Source organism: Scylla paramamosain, chromosome 24 (assembly GCF_035594125.1).
Source record: "Scylla paramamosain isolate STU-SP2022 chromosome 24, ASM3559412v1, whole genome shotgun sequence".
Taxonomy (NCBI): Eukaryota; Metazoa; Arthropoda; class Malacostraca; order Decapoda; family Portunidae; genus Scylla; species Scylla paramamosain.
In genome coordinates this window covers 6,615,001-6,635,000 of record NC_087174.1, presented here as the reverse complement: position 1 = coordinate 6,635,000, position 20,000 = coordinate 6,615,001, and the positions used below count along the sequence as shown (strand labels likewise).

The following is a 20,000-nucleotide window of genomic DNA, read 5'->3' as shown; positions in this document are numbered from 1 at the left end:
GAGAGAGAGAGAGAGAGAGAGAGAGAGAGAGAGAGAGAGAGAAATTACACATCATTTGCCTAACACTAATTAATCACTCTTATCCATCCTTCCTCTTCCTCCATCCTCCTCCTCCCCCTGCAGGTGAACAGGTGGCCATTAAGATCATGGAGAACATCGGGGAGAACTTGGAGGAGATAGAAGAGGAGTATCTCATCCTACGAGACCTCAGCATCCACCCCAACCTGCCTTCCTTCATCGGCATCTTCTTCAAGCGAGGCGCCGTCAGGGAGGAGGACCAGGCATGGATTGTCATGGAGGTGAGGGATGGAGGGTTAAGGGAAGCGTGGGAGGGAAAATAGGGAGGATGAGACCGTGAGAGAAGGGAGAAAGAGAAGGAGAGTATGTCTAAATGGAGAGAAGATAAAGGAAGATCAGATTTGTAGAGGAATGGTAAGGGCAGGTGTAGAAGAAAGGAAGGGTGAGGGAGAAATGGGAGGATGAGGGAGAGAGAGAGAACAAGGGAGAATATGAATGGGGAGAACAGAGGTCATGAAAGGTGAGGGATGATGATGGGATGATGTAGAAGGGGGGATGAGAGACAAATGGGAGGAGGAGGAGGAGAGTGAGGGAAAGAGAGGGAGGGAAAATATGAATGGGGAGGAATGGAGGGAAGGTTAAGGGTTAGGGAAGGTGAAGGGGGTGAGAGGGGAGCTAAGAGTGAGGAATAAATGGGAGGAAAGTGAGAGTAGGTGAGGGGTAGGGTGATAGGACAGCTTCTGTGTGGGGGAGGGAAAGAGGGAAAGTAGTGGTCGTGGTGTGGGGTAAGAGAGAGGAGAAAGGGAGAGGCAACAGGAGAGAAGAGGAGATGAGTTAAGATAAGAGGAAAAGAGAGGATAAGAAAATAAAGAAAAGAGGAGAAAAGAAGAAAAGAAGAGAAGAGAAAAGAGAAGAGAAGAGAAGAGATTGGAGGAGAGGAGAGAAGGGAAAAAATATATTATAAAAGGCTAAAAGGAGCGAAACAAGAATGTGAGAGGGAGAAAAAATAACCTTCCACTCTCACTTTATTGCAACAAGTGCCCTTCACACTCCCTATTCCTCTCCCTCTCCCTCCCTCTCTCTCTCTCTCTCTCTCTCTCTCTCTCTCTCTCTCTCTCTCTCTCTCTCTCTCTCTATCTCTAGTGATATCCCTCTACTACACTTTCCCTCCACCACACAATTTCCCTCCACATTCCTCCTCCCATAACCACCCTTCCTTCCCTCTGCCTCTTCCACCTCCTCCTCCACCAAGACCACCCCTCGCTTTCCTTTCCCACAACACGAGAGTTCAGGTCCTCCACCCACAGTACTCCACCCCTTCCTCCCCCATCACCCCCATCCATCACCCCGCAATCACGCAGCATCCCCAACATCTAAACTACACCAATTACCGTTTTCCTTTACAATCCCCCTCACAGTCACCCCCATCCCCCATCACCTACTTTCTTTACTCCCCTAAAAAGATAGATTTCCAAAGATAAGCCCCACATAAGAGTTTGGAGATAAATATGTAATAGGTCAAGAAAAGAATGCTATAAAAATGCTGGAAACATTCCCAAAACGAGCAAAAAATTCCCAAAACCATAAAAAAAAACTTGCTAGAACTACAAAAAAAGAAAAAACTCAAAACAAACCAAAAAATTCACTTTACACCACCGAGGAAAAAAAAAATTCTAATAATGTTTTTTTTTTTTTTCCTTTTTTTTTTTTTTTTTTTTCGTTTTCTTCCCCCAACAGTTCTGTCCCCGAGGCTCCGTGACTGACTTGGTGCAGGCGCTAATCAGGCGAGGACAACGACTGACGGAGAAACAGCTTGGTTACATCCTGAAGGAGACGATTGATGTGAGTGTTGTGTGTGTGTGTGTGTGTGTGTGTGTGTGTGTGTGTGTGTGTGTGTGTGTGTGTGTGTGTGTGTGTGTGTGTTATTATGGTGAAATTTCATGTTGTAGTTTCTTTTATTGTTGGTTTATGATTTTTTTTTCTTTCTCTTTTTATAATTTGTTCTGTTTAGTAGTTTGTTATCGTGTGTGTGTGTGTGTGTGTGTGTGTGTGTGTGTGTGTGTGTGTGTGTGTGTGTGTGTGTGTGTGTGTGTGTGTGTGTGTAGCAATACCTGCACTTAAAAATCTTTCACTCGGACATACATACATACATACATACATACATACACACCCCCATACATGCGTAAGTACATACATACATTCATTCACTCACGTACACATTAAACAGGCACGTACCGCTCTTTGTGTACACGTGTGGGTTGTTTAACATACACACACACACACACACACACACACACACACACACACACACACACTTAATTAAACAAGCAACACACTTCCGGCACACTGTGAGACAACAATCACTTTTCCTCTTGACTACAAAAGCGATTCCAAACACAATAAACATAATAATATTGCGACATGGAAACATTACCTGACTTGACAGGAATTTGCATCACTGGAACACTGCACTAAATTATTATTCATAACACATATACTTATCCTCACTTACATCATCTATATTATCCCTTTCACTAATAGATAGTTTTTCTTATAATCATGTACAAATTTTACGCTTTTTAAACACTTCCTTTAATGAGAGTCTCTTTAATATATAATTGTCTCAAAAATAAATTAAATATTGATATCCTGCTCTCTCTTCTTGTTTTTATTCATTTAGTTAGGTTAGGTCAGGTTAAGTTAGATTAGGGTAAGTAAATTAGTTAATGTTAGAGGTGCAATGGCCTTTAGCTAAAAGACTTAGACAAAAAAGGAATTTATTTATATATTTATGAGCGTGTCTATGCAAACAATCTTAAACAGTATATTTTCAATCATAGTATATTTTCAATCATAGCAATAATAAGGCTTAATTCTATTACCTGTATCTGTTTCATACCTTGCCCTCTTAAAACACCAAAGCTCATACAAGTTACACAACCGACAGTCTTTTGTTTCACCAGTCCCAGAACATCGGTGGTGAGACGCATCGTTGGCAGTCTGTACATTATCGGTTCGAATCCCGTTAGCCTGTCCACAAGAGGATCACGTATTAGTCGAGTGGTTACCAGGAAGCGCTGTGACGTAAGGGAAGGAGGGAGAGGTGGAGGGAAAGATGGAGGGATGGGGGGAGGAAAGGAAAGGAAGGAAGATGGAGATAATGAGTTTGATAATTAAGGAAGTGAGGATCTTTTTCTTCTTTTATGTACAGGAACACTAGCGAGATAGCCAGGAAGAGAAAGGGAGGAAGGAGGAAGAAGAAAAGGAGGTATAAGAAGAGAAGAAACTGTGACGGGAAGAAATTCAAAAGAAAAAAATAAGAGAGAAAGGAGAGAATGAGGGGAAGAGAAAAGGAAGGAAGAAGGAAGAAAAAGAGGCAAAATAAGAGAAGAAAGTGGGAAGGGAAGAAATAAATAAAATAGGAAAGAAATGATGAGTGAATGAGGGGAAGAGAAAGGGAGGAAAGAGGAAGAAAAAGGAGAGAACGAAAGAAAGTGTGAAGGGAAGAAATAAAAAAAATAGGTGAGAAAGGACGAGTCTGGGTGAATGAGGGGAAGGAAGCCATAGTGAAAAGAAGGGGTCTCTCTCTCTCTCTCTCTCTCTCTCTCTCTCTCTCTCTCTCTCTCTCTCTCTCTCTCTCTCTCTCTCTCTCTCTCTCTCTCTCTCTCTCTTCACTACAATGCATGGTCGCGTGTGTTTGTCTCTGTGTTCCTATTTATACCCGTACTTCAATCAATATACGTAAACACTCCAGTATATATAAGCCTCTAATGCATTTCTCTGTACATCCCTGAGCATTCCTACACACAGACACACAGAGAGGCATAAAAGAAACACATATCCATTTTTAGTCTTCCTATGTACAGTCTTGTAACCTGACGCTCTCACTTCCACTGTGTTTAGCATGTTCCTTCAGTCTCACGTCCTCTGATCTCCTCGGAACCTTCCACTTCTCAGGTTTTGTAAGGTGACGGGCAGCACATCGGAGGACTTACGGTCGAGACGAAACGGTTAAATTAGTGGAAAAGAATACGGCCGTGACTGTACCTATTTCTCTCTGTATACCCCCACGTCTTTCTACTTATAACCCCTTCCTTCCCACACCTGCAGGCAATGGTCTACCTGCACCAGAATCATGTGATGCACCGAGACATCAAGGGACACAATATACTCCTCACTGAGCAAGCCAACATCAAGCTCGTGGACTTCGGCGTGTCCTCTCACCTCGCCTCCTCCTGGGGCCGCCGCAACACCTCCGTCGGTACCCCCTACTGGATGGCCCCGGAGGTGAGGCAATGGAGGAGTGATGAGGAAAGGGGGAGGAAAGAAAGGAGTGGAAGAAATGGAAGGGAAGGGAAGAAGTGAGAGGGAATTTGTTTGCCTGACTGACTGACTGAGTGAATGAGTGATGGAAAAGGGGAAGGAAGGAATGGGAATGAAGGGCAGGGAAAAAGGGAGAGGGAATTCAGTTGATGGATTGAATGATTGGTTGGCTGATTGACTGATTACTGATTAACTCGTTGATTTGTTGACGGATCGATTAAAGAAAGGAGAGAGAACTTAATTGATTCGTTGACCGTTTGATTGATTTATTGACTGATCGATTGATTGCCTGACTGATTGACTAATTAACTAATTGATGGACTGATCGGTTAATGAACATAAGGCACTGGAATGACAGAATCGTTAGAAGAAAAGGGACTCTAGTGTTATCTGTGGTTTTGTTTTCCTTACGTATTTAAATCATCCTGTATTTTGTATAATTCCTGTAATATTCTTCTGGCAACATCTCGATTTCGTAATTAGTGTAAGAAACTCCTCCCTTACTCTCCTCTTTCCTCATCTCTCTCTCTCTCTCTCTCTCTCTCTCTCTCTCTCTCTCTCTCTCTCTCTCTCTCTCTCTCTCTCTCTCTCTCTGTTCTTCAAGTACTCTTCTCTCCTCGTCATGGTTTACAATACATCACCATGTCTTTACCTTAGGCATTCTTGTAAACCCGTTAAATCCCCCCTTAAATACATTCATTTCACTGCCTCCTCATACCTGATACAACGTTCTCATACCACACGTTGCCTTCTTCCCTCACTTCCCTCCTTTCATCTGGATTCTACTGGTCATCTCTGTCCCCTTTCATCATTATTTCACTTGTCATTTTAATTCCCTTTCTCGCTTTCATCTCAATGGTCATCTTATGTTCCTCTCTCACCTCTATTTCACTGGTCACATTTTTCCCTGTTCACTGTTGTTTCACTTGTTTTATCTTCTTCTTTTTTATATTTACTGTTAATATATTCATAACAATGTCTCTTCTTCACTTATCATCTCCCTCCTCTCACTTCTTGATCATTCCTCACATCTCTCACTTTACCTCTTTCTCTCGTCATATCTCCCTCCATTCACTTCTTCCCATGCTATGTCTTCCTCCATTCAACTGTATTTCATTTATCTCATTTCACCTTTTATTCACTTGTCATATTTTCTTCTCTTCACTTGTATTTCACTTTTCTTTCTTCCTTCACATCTTCTTTGCTTATTATCTTCCTCCCTTTACGTTTCATTAGTCACTTCTCTCTTCCTTTACCTCTTCTTTACTTATCATTTCTTCTCCCCGTCCTCGTCTCTCCTTCATTCATCATCTTATCTCCCTTCCTCCATTATCACTACACCCATCACTTCCTCTCTTCATCTCTTTTACCGCCACCATTTCCCCTCGCTCTCCTCACCTATCTTTCACCCATCATTGCCTCTCCTCTTCTTGTCATCTCTGCCTCACTCCCTCCTCTCCTTCATCTTCTCTTCATCCATCATTTCCTCTCATCTTCACTCGTCATCTCTCCCTCACTCCCTCTCTTCCTTCACCTCCTCTTCACCCATCATTTCCTCTCCTTCGCTCGGCATCTCATCTATCTCCCTCACCCCTCAACCCTCCGTCACTCGTCACAGGTAATAGCGTGCGAGCAGCAGCTGGACTACAGTTACGACGTGCGGTGTGACGCGTGGTCACTGGGCATCACGGCCATCGAACTGGCTGACGGGGAGCCGCCGCTCTCAGACATCCACCCCATGCGAGCACTCTTCCAGGTGAGGCGACAGGGCGAGTCAGGATTGTTGGTTGGTTGGTTAGATATAAAAGCTAGGGGGAATGAAGACCTAAAGATATGAAAGGCAAAATTGTTTGGGTGAAAAAGAAAAGGTAGTCTAGGATTCAGAGCCCCCTAAATACACACACACCCTAACACGCACGGCTTCTCGGTCTCGGTCTCCTCAGATCCCCCGCAACCCGCCGCCGACGCTGGACCGCCCTGTGGAGTGGTCTTTGGAATTAAATGACTTCATCAGCGAGTGTCTGGTGAAGGACTTCGAGCAGCGCCCTACTGCCAAGGAGCTGCTGCAACACCCCTTCATCAAGGCCGTGCCCCACAACCCGGAGGAGGTGAGGGGGGGGAACTGACGAAAGCGCTGACGGAGGTGCTGACGAAGATAGTGATGGAGACGTAGGAAAAACGAAAAGTAGGAAAGTGGAGGGAAGGGGATACTGAAAGAAAGGGAAACTGATGGAGATACTGACGAAGGAGGTGATGGAGATGTAGAAGGAGAAAGAGGGAATGACTGGAAGGGAAATGTTCCTGAAAAGTGGTGTGAAAGAGGAGAGGAAAAGTGAAAGACGTGGCAGAGGAAGAAGAAAAGGTATCAAAGAAGATGGAGAAGGGAATTCGCAGTTTTTTTTTTTTTTTTTTTTACTTATTTACTCCCTCAGTCACTTATCCCTTTCCTCACTATATTGTATTCACACTCATTCACTCCCTCCCTCCCTCATCTATTTACTCCACCGCTAACTCATTTCTTCATCTCCCCTACTCAACCACTAGGCTACTTCCTCCACCTCCACACTCACTCACTCTCAGTCAATCATGCCCTCACTCATTTTGTAACTCCCTCACTCATTCACTTATCCTCACAGTTATTAATTCATTCACTTATTCCTCTACTCTCCCACTCACATTCTCACTCCCTCCCTCCCACAGGTGCGTCGTGAGTTGGTGCTGCTTCAGAATGACTTGAGGAAGAAGAACCAGATGATCCAGAAGGATCCAGAGACCACCATCAAGGGTGGGGCACTCAAGGCAGACAGGCGCACCAAGAGGACGCCCCTCTGGATGGACGACCTTGCCTGCCTGGAGCGCCTGACAGAGGTAACCTAACTTAATCTAGCAATCTAACCTAAGCTTACCAACCTAATCTGTCCTGATATAACCTAGCCTAGCCTAATATGACTTAATTTGACTTGACTTAATCTAATCTGACCTAATGAGATTTAACTTAACCAAACATGGTCTAACCTAACTTGACTTAATTAACATAACCTGACCTAATCTGATCTAACATTACCTAATATGACCTAACCTAACACAACAACAACAACAACAACAATAACAACAATAGTACCACCACCACCACCACCTCACCTGCTTTTCTACCTCCCCTGCGCCTTCAGGAGGTGATTGTGGACCACCTGGAGCGGCGTTACCAGACAGACCAGATCTATACCTACATGGGCGACATCCTGATAGCGGTCAACCCCTTCAAGGAGCTGGGAGTTTATGGTGACAAGGTGAGGGGAGAGGGAGAGGAGGAGGAGGCGAGGGTGGGTTAGGGATTTGGGGAAAGAGGAAAGGGAGGGAGGCAAGAGGAAAGGCAGGAGAGGGACAGTGAGGAAAAAGGGAAATGGAAAAGGCAAGGGAGGGGAAGGAAAGGTGAGGGTAAGGAAGGTGAAAGGTGAGGTGAGGGAAAAAGGTGAGAACAGGTGAGGGGAAAGAGTTGTGGGAGGATTTGGAGAAATGGGAAAAGGAAAAGGTGAAGAAAGAGGAAAGGGAAAGGGGAAGAGAAAAAGAAAAAAGAGAGAGAGAAAGGGATAAAAAGGAAACAAGAGAGAAAAGGAAAGATGACAAAGTCAAAAGAGGAAAAATCTCATGATACCTAATATTTTCCTTCCCACTTCCCCAAGTATTTTCTTCCCCTACTCCCTTACAAACAACTAAGATCTTCTTCCCCCACTCCCTACAAACACCTAACATCTTCATTTCCACTTCCCAAACATTTTTACATTATTTCTTATCTCTACTTGCTTATAAACACCTAACATTTTCCTCCCCTTCCCTTATAACACCAAAACTTTTCTTCAACCACTCCTTTAAAAACACCAAACATTTTCTCCTCCACACCCTTACAAATAACTAACATTTTCTTTAACCACTCCCTTAAAAACACCAAAAATTTCCTCCTCCACACCCTTACAAACCACTAACATTTTTCTCCTCCACTTCCTTACACCTAACATTTCTTCCCTTCCCCCCTTCCCCGTCAGGAGTCCCGTCAGTACCGAGGGATGGTGAAGAGTGAAAACCCACCCCACATCTTCGCCATGGCAGACAACGCCTACCACAACATGCTGCACCAGAAACAGCAGCAGTGCATCGTCATTTCAGGAGAGTCTGGCGCTGGCAAGACTGAGAGTGCCAATTTCCTCCTGAAGCAGCTTGTCACTCTTGGCAAGGTAAGACAAAGATGCTTGTCTTATGTAATTCCTCATGACACAATATTTTTCTTCTTAGTTTCTCATCAGATCATGTTTTTTCTACTTTTTTTCTTTGGCTTAATTCCTCATGACATTTTTTTTTTCTGTTTTTGTTTTATCATTCTTAGAAAATATACTTACTTTTAAAAATTCTTCATGACACCATATTTTTCTACTATTTTTAGTTTTTTTATTCTTCTTAGAAAATATACTTAATGTTAAAAATTACTTCTTTTACTTAATTCATCCTTTTCTCTTCTGTCTTTGTTTTCTCTTTTTTTTTTCAAGCACCCAAAATCTATTAATTTCTCAAAGCATCTAATATAATTTTCTTTCCCAAATTCTCTCTTCTCAACCCAATAAAGCATCTAACACTTCCCACCCTCTCTCCAAAACTTTATTTCTCTTCCCCTCCCTTTGAGCACATGAAATTTTCCTCACCACTCCTCTAAGCATTCGACCACCAAAATTATTTTACCTTCCTCTTCACTCAAAAAAACAGGAAAGCCACTCCATTAAACACTCAATAGTTCTCTCTCTCTTCCCCCAAATCATCTAATTCTCTCAATTCCTAAAACACTCAGTATTTTTCTCCTAACCCTCTCATGACAGTTCAAATATTCCTCCTTCCCCTAACATTTTTGCCCTTTTTTTCAGGCATTAACATTCCCTCTCTACCTACAGCCACCCAACTGTAACCTGGAGGACAAGATTTTACAGGTGTTTTCCTCCAACTTTGCCAAAACACTTCAAATATTCTTCCTTTCCTTCCCTTCCCAACAAAACCCAAACATTTTCCTTTCCCACTCTCCTAACATCACCTTTCCACTTACAGGCACCCAACCGTAATCTGGAGGACAAGATTTTACAGGTAAACCCAATTATGGAGGCCTTCGGTAATGCCAAGACGGGTATTAATGACAACTCGTCCCGCTTTGGCAAGTACCTGGACCTCACCTACACCAGGCTGGGCAAGGTGACTGGTGCCAAGATCTCCGTGTACCTCCTTGAGCAGTCCAGGGTGGTGAGGCAGGCAGAGTGAGTATAGGGGATTGTTAGTGGCTGTTTGGGTTGTTTAAGGACTGTATGGGTTTGTTTGGGGTTGTTTGAGATTGTTGAAAGTAGTGAAATAAAGCACTGTAAGTCCAAAACAATTCATGATAACTCCATAATCCTTACCCATCCTTCCTAATATATTTTTGTTCTTTTCATTCACATCACACATCATTATAAAGTTCATAACCAAACATCCCTCTTAATCATGAAAACACCCTTGAAAACCCTGAAAAACCACAATAACTTTCAAATAATGAAATAAAGAACTGGAATCAATCAAAATATATCCATAGTCCCTATCCATCCTTCCCAATCCATCCACTTAATCCACACTACACTTCAACATAAAGTTCATAATCCCTATGGTGAAAACAGTCTACAAAACCACAATAAGTTCCATGACAATCCGTTAATAAATACCATAGTCGAGATGAGACATCAGAACATTACAATATACATCCATAATCCCCATCCATCCTTTTACCCACACCACACAGGGGCGAGCAGAACTTCCACATCTTCTACTACATGCACGATGGTCTAGAGGCAGAGGACAAGCTAATGCAGTACTGCCTAGACAAGGGCAAGAGGGACAAGCATCGTTATCTCGCTGGTGCCAACTGGAGCAAGAGTAAAAGCCAGGTGAGTAAAGAGTGAATGAGTTAGAGTGAGTAGGAATGGGAATAGTAACAAGAACAAAAGGGACAAACAATGCTAGTGTCAACTGGAGCAAGAGTAAAAAAATCAGGTGAGTGAGCGAAGAGTGACAGTAAGAATGAGTTGGAATGGAAATACTGATGGGAACAAGAGATACAAACATTGCTATTGCCAACTTGAATGAAAGCCAAGTGAGTGAGTGAATAAAGTAAGAGTGAATAGGATTAGAAGGGCTGAGATGAATAAGTGTTAATTGGAGTTAAAGTAAGGGAGTAAGAGATGACTGGGTGAGTGAGGAAGAGTGCCCTAGGATAAAATGGAGAAGTGAAAGATGAGTGGATGAATAAGAGTGAATAGAAAAAGAAAAAATCAAGAGACACACATCGATACAGTTAACTGGAGTAAGAGTAGAGGAGTAAAAAATAAGTTAATAAGTAAGAGAGAAAAGACATGCATTCCTCCACATATTCCTATAACCACATCACTCCACCACCTCACCAACCACCAGGCCAACGTGGAGCAGTTCAACAAGGTGGTAGAAGGCTTCAAGTCCCTGGGTTTCCGTGATGACGAGCTGGACTCCGTGTACAGAATCCTGGCAGCCGTCATCAATTTGGGTGATGTGGACTTCTACCAGACCATTGACAAGGACAACATGGAGCAGGCAGCAGTGAAGAATGTGGAGCAGATCAAAGTGGGTGAGTGTTTGATAGGATTGACTTAAGACACCACTATAATACTGTGCCAGCCTTCCTGTGAGTTCCTCCATGCTTCTCATCCCTTTGGGACTGTTGAGTACATTGTGGTATTGTAAAGTAGACTGTAATTTTCTGTATCTCAAGTACTAACATGTTGCAGTGGTACAGAAAGGCATGAAAAAGAAGAAAAGTGTGATACTTAACATTCTGAAAAGTACAGTGTGTTTTCATTATATTTCTTGGTATGGTTATGAAAGGCACATTTTGTAAGTCTCAGCAAAAACCTACTGATGACTTTCCTTAATACATCCTTATTATGTCAATTAGCCTTCTTAATTTGAATTTTTAAGTTTATTCATCCCATATCATCTCCACACACTACCAGACCTTCCCTTCCACACACACACACACACAAACAAACAATAAAATAGTCACCCTCCCTCACAGACACTATTACCTCACTTCAGACTGGATGAGATCACAAAAAGAGAAGAAGAAAAATAGCCAACTCAACTTCGCACTTAAAAATAAAAAATAAGAACTACGAGTAAAAAAAAAAGAAACAGTTTAAGTGACAAGCACAAGAAGGATGGAAAAAAAAGAGTAAATAAAACCTGAAACTGTTCAAGTCACAAGAAGGAGGAAAAAAACAGAAAGAGGTTGAGAATTCCACAGTTAACTAATCTCCCCCTTCCTTGACAGTATCGGAGCTGCTGGGGATTGACCCGACAGACCTAACGGAGGCACTGACGTCCAACAGTGTGGTGACCAAGGGGGAGATCATCACGAGGAACAACACAGTGGAGGAGGCAGTGTGCACACGGGACGCCATGGCCAAGGCAATGTATGGCCGCCTCTTCGACTGGATCGTCAACAATATCAACAGACTCCTCTCCTTCTGCAGGATTGTCTAGTGAGTGGCAGAGAGAGAGAGAGAGAGAGAGAGAGAGAGAGAGAGAGAGAGAGAGAGAGAGAGAGAGAGAGAGAGAGAGAGAGAGAGAGAGGTTTCCTTCTGTCCTTTTCATCTTCCTTGATTTTATTCCCTATTGCTCTCTCTCTCTCTCTCTCTCTCTCTCTCTCTCTCTCTCTCTCTCTCTTATACATCATTACTCCTTCTTTCCCCCTTGTTCTTTCCCCTTTAGTCTCCTATCCTTTTCATCCTCTTTCCCTTTCCTTCCTCCTGTCTTTCATTCTATTTCCTACCATCCTCATTCTCTCTTCTGTCTCATTCTTTACTTCCCTTTTTCCTTTCCTTTATTTCTTTCTGCCCTTTCCTTCTCCCATCCAATTTCAAACATCACCCTGTCTTCCCTCAGTGGTGAGAACCTGGCTGTGGGTCTCCTGGATATCTTTGGCTTTGAGAACTTCAACACCAATTCCTTCGAGCAACTGTGCATCAACATTGCCAATGAACAGATCCAGTACTTCTTCAACCAGCACATCTTTACATGGGAGCAGCAGGAGTACATGTCTGAGGGGATTGAGGTGAGAAGGCAAGGGGTGTGAGGGGAGGGAGTGAGGGAAGAGGAGGTGCTACGGAGATGAAGTTTGTTAAGAAAGAGGTAGTGAAGGGAAAGAGGTGGTGTAAAGGGAAAGAGGTGAGAGGAAGAGGTGTGAAAGGAAGGGATTAAGTAATTTATTCAGTCAAGCAGTCAGTCAGTCAGTCTGTCAGTTAAGTCAGGTGATAAGTCAAACAGTGAATCATAAGGCAGTCAAGTATTCAGTTAGTCAATCTGTCAGTCAGTCAGTCAATCAGACAATGAAACAATCAAATAGTGAATAAATTAGGCAGTTATTTATTCAGCCAGGCAGTCAGTCAACTAGTTCACCTTGCCATGCCCCAGTTAATCACTCAATCAATCAAATAGTCACTGAATTAGATAGTTATTTATTCAGTCAGCCAGTCAGTAAATCAGTAATCAATCAGTCAGTCCATCAGTCAGTCAGTTCACCTCTCTGTGCCTCACAGGTGGACATCATTGAGTTTGCGGACAACAGGCCTGTCCTGGACATGTTCCTGGCCAAGCCCTTGGGTCTGCTGGCACTGCTGGATGAGGAGAGCCGCTTCCCCAAAGCCACTGACCAGTCCCTCGTGGGTACGTGAGAGAGAGAGAGAGAGAGAGACATCACCACCACTATCACCACCACCACCACCACCACCACCACCACTACCACACACACTAAACCAAACCACCCCTAAACCAACTTCCTCTCTTCCTTCTCTCTTCCCTCCCATACAAAAACAGAAAAACAACAAATCATACACTACCACCACCACCACTAAACCCCACAAAATAAAGTAACTCAACCCTATGAACTAACCTCCCTCTTTACCTCCCTCTCTACCTACCTCTCCCTTCCCTCCCACAGACAAGTTCCACGACAACATCAAATCCCAGTACTACATCAAGCCCAAGGCACAGGGTCTCGACTTCACTGTGCGTCACTTCGCTGGCAAGGTTGCGTATGACGGCCATCAATTCCTGGAGAAGAACAGAAACTTCCTCCCCACCGAAGTGATCCAGCTATTCCGCCAGAGCTCCCATGACACAATCCGGTGAGTGGAGCAGCTGGAGGAGGAGGTGGAGGATTACAATGGCCAAACACAAAGGGAAAACAAAGGAAGAACAAACAATAGCAGATGTGCTGGTCCTTACTGGATTGTTTGTGGGAACTGTTATCTTACATAGTCAGAGAAATAGTATACAAAGGAGGAGGAGGAGGAGGAGGAGGAGGAGGTAATGGCTTCTTAACTCTTCAACAGCTAATGACATTGACACTTGTCCCCTCCTATTCACATCAATATTAAGGGAAAATAAAGCTAAAAGTATTAAAAGATGTTAATTTACTCTATTACCCCTTTTGATATATCTTAGTGTCTTTCAAAATTACAATCAAAAACTTGCAAAAACAATAAATTTCACAAGAAGCCATAGCAGCTAGAGTTAATAGTACTGCAAACACAAGTTTCATATAAATATTGTTGACATCTTCATATCAAGACATCATCATCATCATCATCACCACAAACTCACTCTCTCCTTCTGCACCTCCTTCAGGTTCCTGTTCCAGTGCCCGCTGACAAAGACTGGTAACCTGTACTATGCCACGCCCAGGACTTCCCCACGCAACACCATGAGCCGTACCAAGTCCACCCAGGGCAGCACCAAGGTGGGAGGCTGGAGAAGATGAAGGAGGGGGTGAAGGATGAAAGGGATGGAAGTTTGTGAGATGTTGACTGTTTGGGGAGAGCAAGGAAGGGAAAGGAAAGGAATCAAAGAATGAGAAGGGAAAGGAAAGGAAATTGAAAGAAATAGAAGAGAAGAGAAAAGAAGGGAAGGGAAGGGAAGGGAAGGGAAGGAAGAGAAGAGAAAGGGAAACTAAAGAAAGGAAAGGAAAGGGAAAGAGAATAAAAAAGTAGAGAAAGTAGTCAAAGGAAAATTAAAGAAAAGGATTGGGAAGGGAAATGAAAAGAATGAGAAAGGAAGAAAAGGGAAGGAAAGGAATGGGAAATAAAGAAAAGAGAAGGAAAGGAAAGGGAAATGAAAGGAAGGAAAGGGAAAGGATGATAAGGGAAGAAATTTTAAACTCTCACATTACCACACCCTCTTGCCAACATCCTCACATCACCACACTTTTTGACCAACACCCAGACAACCACCGACCTCTCTCACTAACACTCACATCACCACGCCCTCTCTTCAACATCTGCACCACCACTCCCCTGTCTCACACCACCTCCCTCCCTCCCTCTCTTCCTCCCTCCCAGACACAGTACGACAGCCGCGGCCTGGCCTCTCAAACAAAGGCACAGCAGACAGTGGCCACCTACTTCAGATACTCCCTGATGGACCTCCTGCAGAAGATGGTGAACGGGTCGCCTCACTTCGTCAGGTGCATCAAGCCTAACGACGACAAGGATGCCAACAACTATGACAAGAAGAAGGTGAGGCAGGGAGGGAGGGAAGGAGGGAGGGAGGGAGGAGGAGGAGGAATAGAAGCAGTGTCAAGAGAATTAAGAGAATGAGAGAAGACAAAGTTGGGGCAGAAAAGGAAGAGGAGAAGGAGGGGGAAGAGAAGGAGGAGGGGGAAGAGGAGGAGGAGGAGGAGGAGGAATAAAACCAGTCAAAAGAATCAAGAGGAGAGAAGACAAAGAGTTGAGAAGAGAAGGAAAAGGTGAAGAATGACGATGATGATGATGATGATGATGATGATGAGGAGGAGGAGGAGGAGGACATCAAATCTATCCATACACCTCACCACCACCATCACCTGACCATCACACCTGCCCTGCTCACCCCTTCACTGTCTCCCACAGGTGCAGCGCCAGCTCCGCTATGCCGGCGTGATGGAGACAGTGAGGATCAGGCAACACGGCTTCTCCAGTCGAATTCCCTTCGCTGAATTCCTTAGGAGGTGAGGCAAGGATGAAGGGGCTGAGGGAAGGAGGGACTGTGGTGGGAGTGACTGAGTGAGTGAGTGAGGAAGGGAGGGAGAAAGTTAAGATGTAGGAGATAGGCTGTGAGTGAGTGAGTGAATGAAATTGAAGTAGGGTAGGGGCTGTGACGGAATGAGTGAATGAGTGAATGAGGAAGTGAGTGAATGCGTGAGTGAGTGAAGCAAAGGTAAGAGAGAGAGAGAGAGAGAGAGAGAGAGAGAGAGAGAGAGAGAGAGAGAGAGAGAGCACAGTCACCAAATTTCCTGATAACACAAACTTCAATACCTTCTCTCCTCTTCCTCCCCCTCCTCCTCTTCTTTTTCTTCCTCCTCCTTCATCCTCTCCTTCAGGTACTGCTTCTTGGCCTTCAACTTTGACGAGCGGGTGACGGCCTCTAGAGAGAACTGTCGCCTGCTGTTGATTCGCCTCAAGATGGACGGGTGGGCGCTGGGCAAGACGAAGGTGTTTCTTAAGTACTACCACGTGGAGTACCTCACCAAGATGTACGAGAAACAGGTGAGGAGTGGCGGAGTGGAGGGAGTGGAAGGAGGGAGAAGGAGGAGGAGGGACAGTGTAGAGAAGTATTGAGATAAAGACAAGTGATGCAATAAGTAAAAATGAAGGGAGTGGAGGAGAGGAGAAATATGTAAGAAGGAATGGAATGCAGGAGAGAATAGGAATGGAAGGAAGGAGTGGAGGGAATGAAGGAGAGGGAAGGAGTGAAGAGACGGTATGGATAAGTGGTGAGGTGGAGGGGAAAAGTGGAGAAGAGTTGTTAAGGGAAAGACTGGAGGAGAGGAAGGAAGGAATGGAGAAACAGCTAGACAGGGAAACAGGTGAGGAGAGAAGGAGTGAAAGAGAAGAGGAAAAAAAGTAAAGAAAGAGCGGAAGGAAGTGGAGAGACAGCGTGGAGGGGAGGAATGAAGGATAGGAGTGAACGACTTAAGAAACAAGTGAGAAGAGAAGGAAGTGAAAGAGGGAAAGAAAGAAGTAAAGAAAGACCTGTAAGAAAGAGGGGAGAAGGGAGAAGTGGAGAGGATAAATAGAGGGATAGAGAGAGAAGAAAGAAAAGAAGACCCCACACCTGTCCTCTCACCTGTCTCTAACCCGCACAGATCCGCCGCATCATCCAGGTGCAGGCGTGTGTGCGGCGGTGGTTGGCGAGGATCCGAGTGCAGAAGGAAAAGTGGGCACTGGCGCGCTCTGTCCTCACCCTTCAGAGGTACGTATCGGTGTCCTTCCTTACATCACCATCCTTAAACACGTCCCTATACTCCCTTAAACACCTTACACACCCTTAACTCACCCTTAACACAGCTAGACGCCCTCAAAACAGTCTTACGCATCCCTACACATCGTTATAACACCATCACACGCCCTAACACGTCTCTCTCTAGGTTCACCCGAGGCTGGATTTCCCGCAAGAGGTACCAGGAGGAGGCGAGCAAAAGGCTGGATCAGAAGAAGCTACCCCCTCCCCCCAAGGGGCCAGCGCCTGCCCCGCCGGTGAGCAAGAAGCTGGAGCGACAGGACTCAGGTATGTGATGGAGAGAGAGAGAGAGAGAGAGAGAGAGAGAGAGAGAGAGAGAGAGAGAGAGAGAGAGAGAGAGAGAGAGAGAGAGAGAGAGAGAGAGAGAGAGAGAGATGGTATATTGTAGTTATGCAGATATATAGACATGCAAATTAAACAAACAAACAAACACACACACACACACACACACACACACACACACACACACACACACACACACACACACACACACACACACACACACACACACACACACACACACACGAAACGATCCAACCAAGGCATGAATGAAAGAAAGATGGATGGATATGTAAAACAAGACTTGAGAGGGAATTTTTAGGTTTGAATTAAGTTTAACACCAAACATTTCCCAAACCAAGCTGGTCCACGGAGTGTGGGTAAGAACTTAACGATCTTCTTGCCTTTTTCTGTCTACAGCTTTATCAGGTTCTGTTAATACTTCCTTGTCCTTCTTCCTGCACGCACGCTGCCTCACTGCACGTAACTTAATAACAACAGTAGTAACTAACAATAAGAAAGCACCTGTAATAATTAACAATACTAATGATTAAGCAGTAAAAAAAAAGGGGGGTTTTAATAGATCATCAGCACTGCAATTACCACAGCCACCACTTCCCTTTAAAATAACGTCAAACATTCCATTTTGAAGAGATAGAGAATATACTGAAGTTTAGTTGAAGAAATAGAAAGGAGAGAAAAAAGAGGCAGAGAGAGAAAAAGAAGACAAGTGGTGCGGAAATATTGAAAATTATAAATAAAACCAGTTAAAGAGAAAACAATAAAAAGGAGGGGAGAAAAAAAGGAATAAAGAAAAAGCAGGGAAAACGAGAGAGAGAGAGAGAGAGAGAGAGAGAGAGAGAGAGAGAGAGAGAGAGAGAGAGAGAGAGAGAGAGAGAGAGAGAGAGAGAGAGAGAGAGTAAAAAATGAAGAGGAAAAGATAAATAAAATAAAAACAAACTTACAAAAAAGATAACAGAGAACAGAAAGGAGACAGAAAATTTTAAACACATCAAAATAAAAAAAGGGAAAAGATAAATAACAAAATGATACATAAATGAAAACAAGAGAGAAGAGAAAGACGACATAGCAAAGGGTAAAGACAGAAAGCACTAGAGGAGGTAAGAAGGATGAAAAAAGACACGGAGACGCCCTTTGGAGACGCCGCCCTTTGCCCCTTTAGGTAAACAATGGATAAAGGCCAAGATGATGGGAGCCCTTGGTGCGCAATCCTCCATCGAGAAAGAGGACGTGAAGGCGAAGAAGAAGGATGCGAAGGATAAGGATAAGAAGAAGAAGGCACCCTCACCGCTTGCCAAGTCTCCAGTGTCTCTGACGCGGGAGGAGGCTGCCATCATTATTCAGGCCTGTAAGATGATAGGATGACCTGCTCACGTGGCCAGCAGTTAAAGCTCGTGCTCCTTCCTCGTGCATTACGCTCCTCCCCCACATAAATGCTCCCCAAAGCGATCTCCCTGCATTATTTTTATTTATTTACTTTTTTTCGTTTTTTTTTTTTTTTTCTGTTCGTGCACTTATTTGTTATTTTTTTTCTTTTGCGAACGCTATTGTGTATCTTACCATAGCGAATGATAAGTCGACCTGTAGCTAACTCTTTTTTCCTCTTATTTTCTTCTACTTTCACCTTCTCCTCCTCCTACCCCTTTTCCTTCCTTACTTAAACACCACCACTATTTTCCTCCTCCTCCGTAATCACACAAACAACACCTGAGCCCCTCTCACTCCACCTCACTCCACTCTTCCACCAGCCTTACTTGTGTCACGCTCGTTAACCTGTAGTTTGTTTATCCTGCAGCCTACCCCATCTGTGACCTTCACGAACTTAACCTCCCGGCATGCAAAATCATTAACCTGCATTTTAGTCTGTCAACAACCTGCTCACAACCTGCTTTGTAAATAGTCAGTCTTGTGAATAAATTGTCCTAATGTTTTTTTTTTTATGTGCATACGTATCTGTTTGCTTGTTTACCAGTTTTATTTATCAATTTATTTATTTATTTAGTCATTCACTTATTGATTCATTAATTTACTTTACTGTTGTCTTTTATTTATTGTTTTTTCATCTGACTTTTATTTATTTATTGATTTATCTGTTCATTCATGTATTATTTATCTGTTTATTTATTTACTCATTCATTCATTCATTTAGTTTACACTTTCTGGATTTTTCTACGTATGAATTATTCTTGACCACGTGGCACACTTATTGATACAGTTCCATTTGTCGTGTCACTTGATAAGCTTCCTTGTATATACACACATGAACCATAATGTGTGTTGTGGATTATAAACAAAAACACTACTTCTGAGAAAACGCGCGTAAAATTACTTGCGAGAAATATGCATACGAATTATTACTAAGAAGTATATACACATAAGCATTACTTGTGGTAAATCAACTACAAAAAGGAAATAACTAAGAAAACATTACTTATAGAAAAAAAAAAAACGTAGGCCTATATATAAGCATTATTTGAGAGAAAAATACACATATAAACATTATCTACTTATGAGAAATAAATATATATATGCATATAATTGATACTTATAAGAAAAAATATATACATAAACATCACTTTCGAGAAAAAATCATACATAATACAAACATTACTTGCTTCCTGTCATGTACATCATTTTGAGTAATGAAAGAAATACACATACGAATCAATACACATTTAAACATTCACCAATCTAAAACCTCATCGTCATCAGTTTGAGTCACGAGAGAAAACAAACATACGAATCAACACACACATAAGAGCACCAAATGACTTAAACCCTCCCCTTCCCACAAACCCCTCCCCTTCCCACCATTTCCAAGACAAGTGGTACATCACCTTCAATGATCAGTAAAAAACAAACCCACAAGTCAATAATACACATCTTAACCGCCATCTTCATCAGCGAGAGTAATGAGGGAAACGAACACAAAAGTCAATACACATTTAAACATTAGCCAATCTAAACCTTCCCTCCTTCCCTTCTGCCGC

The 20,000-nt window shown here is 43.3% G+C and overlaps 1 protein-coding gene across 5 annotated transcripts in view; it reads left to right on the top strand.

Moving 5' to 3' along the window:
- Positions 1–20,000, top strand: part of LOC135112654 (myosin-IIIb-like) — a 54,627-nt gene that overhangs the window by 25,322 nt on the left and 9,305 nt on the right. For 3 of the 5 annotated variants that reach the window (XM_064027272.1, XM_064027270.1, XM_064027271.1), the window contains 22 exons: positions 124–299; positions 1,756–1,860; positions 4,129–4,305; positions 5,960–6,097; positions 6,285–6,449; positions 7,042–7,209; positions 7,512–7,628; positions 8,382–8,570; positions 9,427–9,629; positions 10,145–10,289; positions 10,813–11,002; positions 11,705–11,915; positions 12,319–12,487; positions 12,972–13,098; positions 13,373–13,559; positions 14,062–14,173; positions 14,772–14,948; positions 15,321–15,418; positions 15,791–15,956; positions 16,556–16,662; positions 16,838–16,977; positions 18,173–18,358. In XM_064027272.1, coding sequence (XP_063883342.1) covers positions 124–299; positions 1,756–1,860; positions 4,129–4,305; positions 5,960–6,097; positions 6,285–6,449; positions 7,042–7,209; positions 7,512–7,628; positions 8,382–8,570; positions 9,427–9,629; positions 10,145–10,289; positions 10,813–11,002; positions 11,705–11,915; positions 12,319–12,487; positions 12,972–13,098; positions 13,373–13,559; positions 14,062–14,173; positions 14,772–14,948; positions 15,321–15,418; positions 15,791–15,956; positions 16,556–16,662; positions 16,838–16,977; positions 18,173–18,358 — 3,453 coding nt within the window. Of the gene's footprint in view, positions 1–123; positions 300–1,755; positions 1,861–4,128; positions 4,306–5,959; positions 6,098–6,284; positions 6,450–7,041; positions 7,210–7,511; positions 7,629–8,381; positions 8,571–9,426; positions 9,630–10,144; positions 10,290–10,812; positions 11,003–11,704; positions 11,916–12,318; positions 12,488–12,971; positions 13,099–13,372; positions 13,560–14,061; positions 14,174–14,771; positions 14,949–15,320; positions 15,419–15,790; positions 15,957–16,555; positions 16,663–16,837; positions 16,978–17,351; positions 17,370–18,172; positions 18,359–20,000 lie in introns of all 5 variants that reach the window. The other 2 variants (XM_064027273.1, XM_064027275.1) reach the window with 2 other exon arrangements.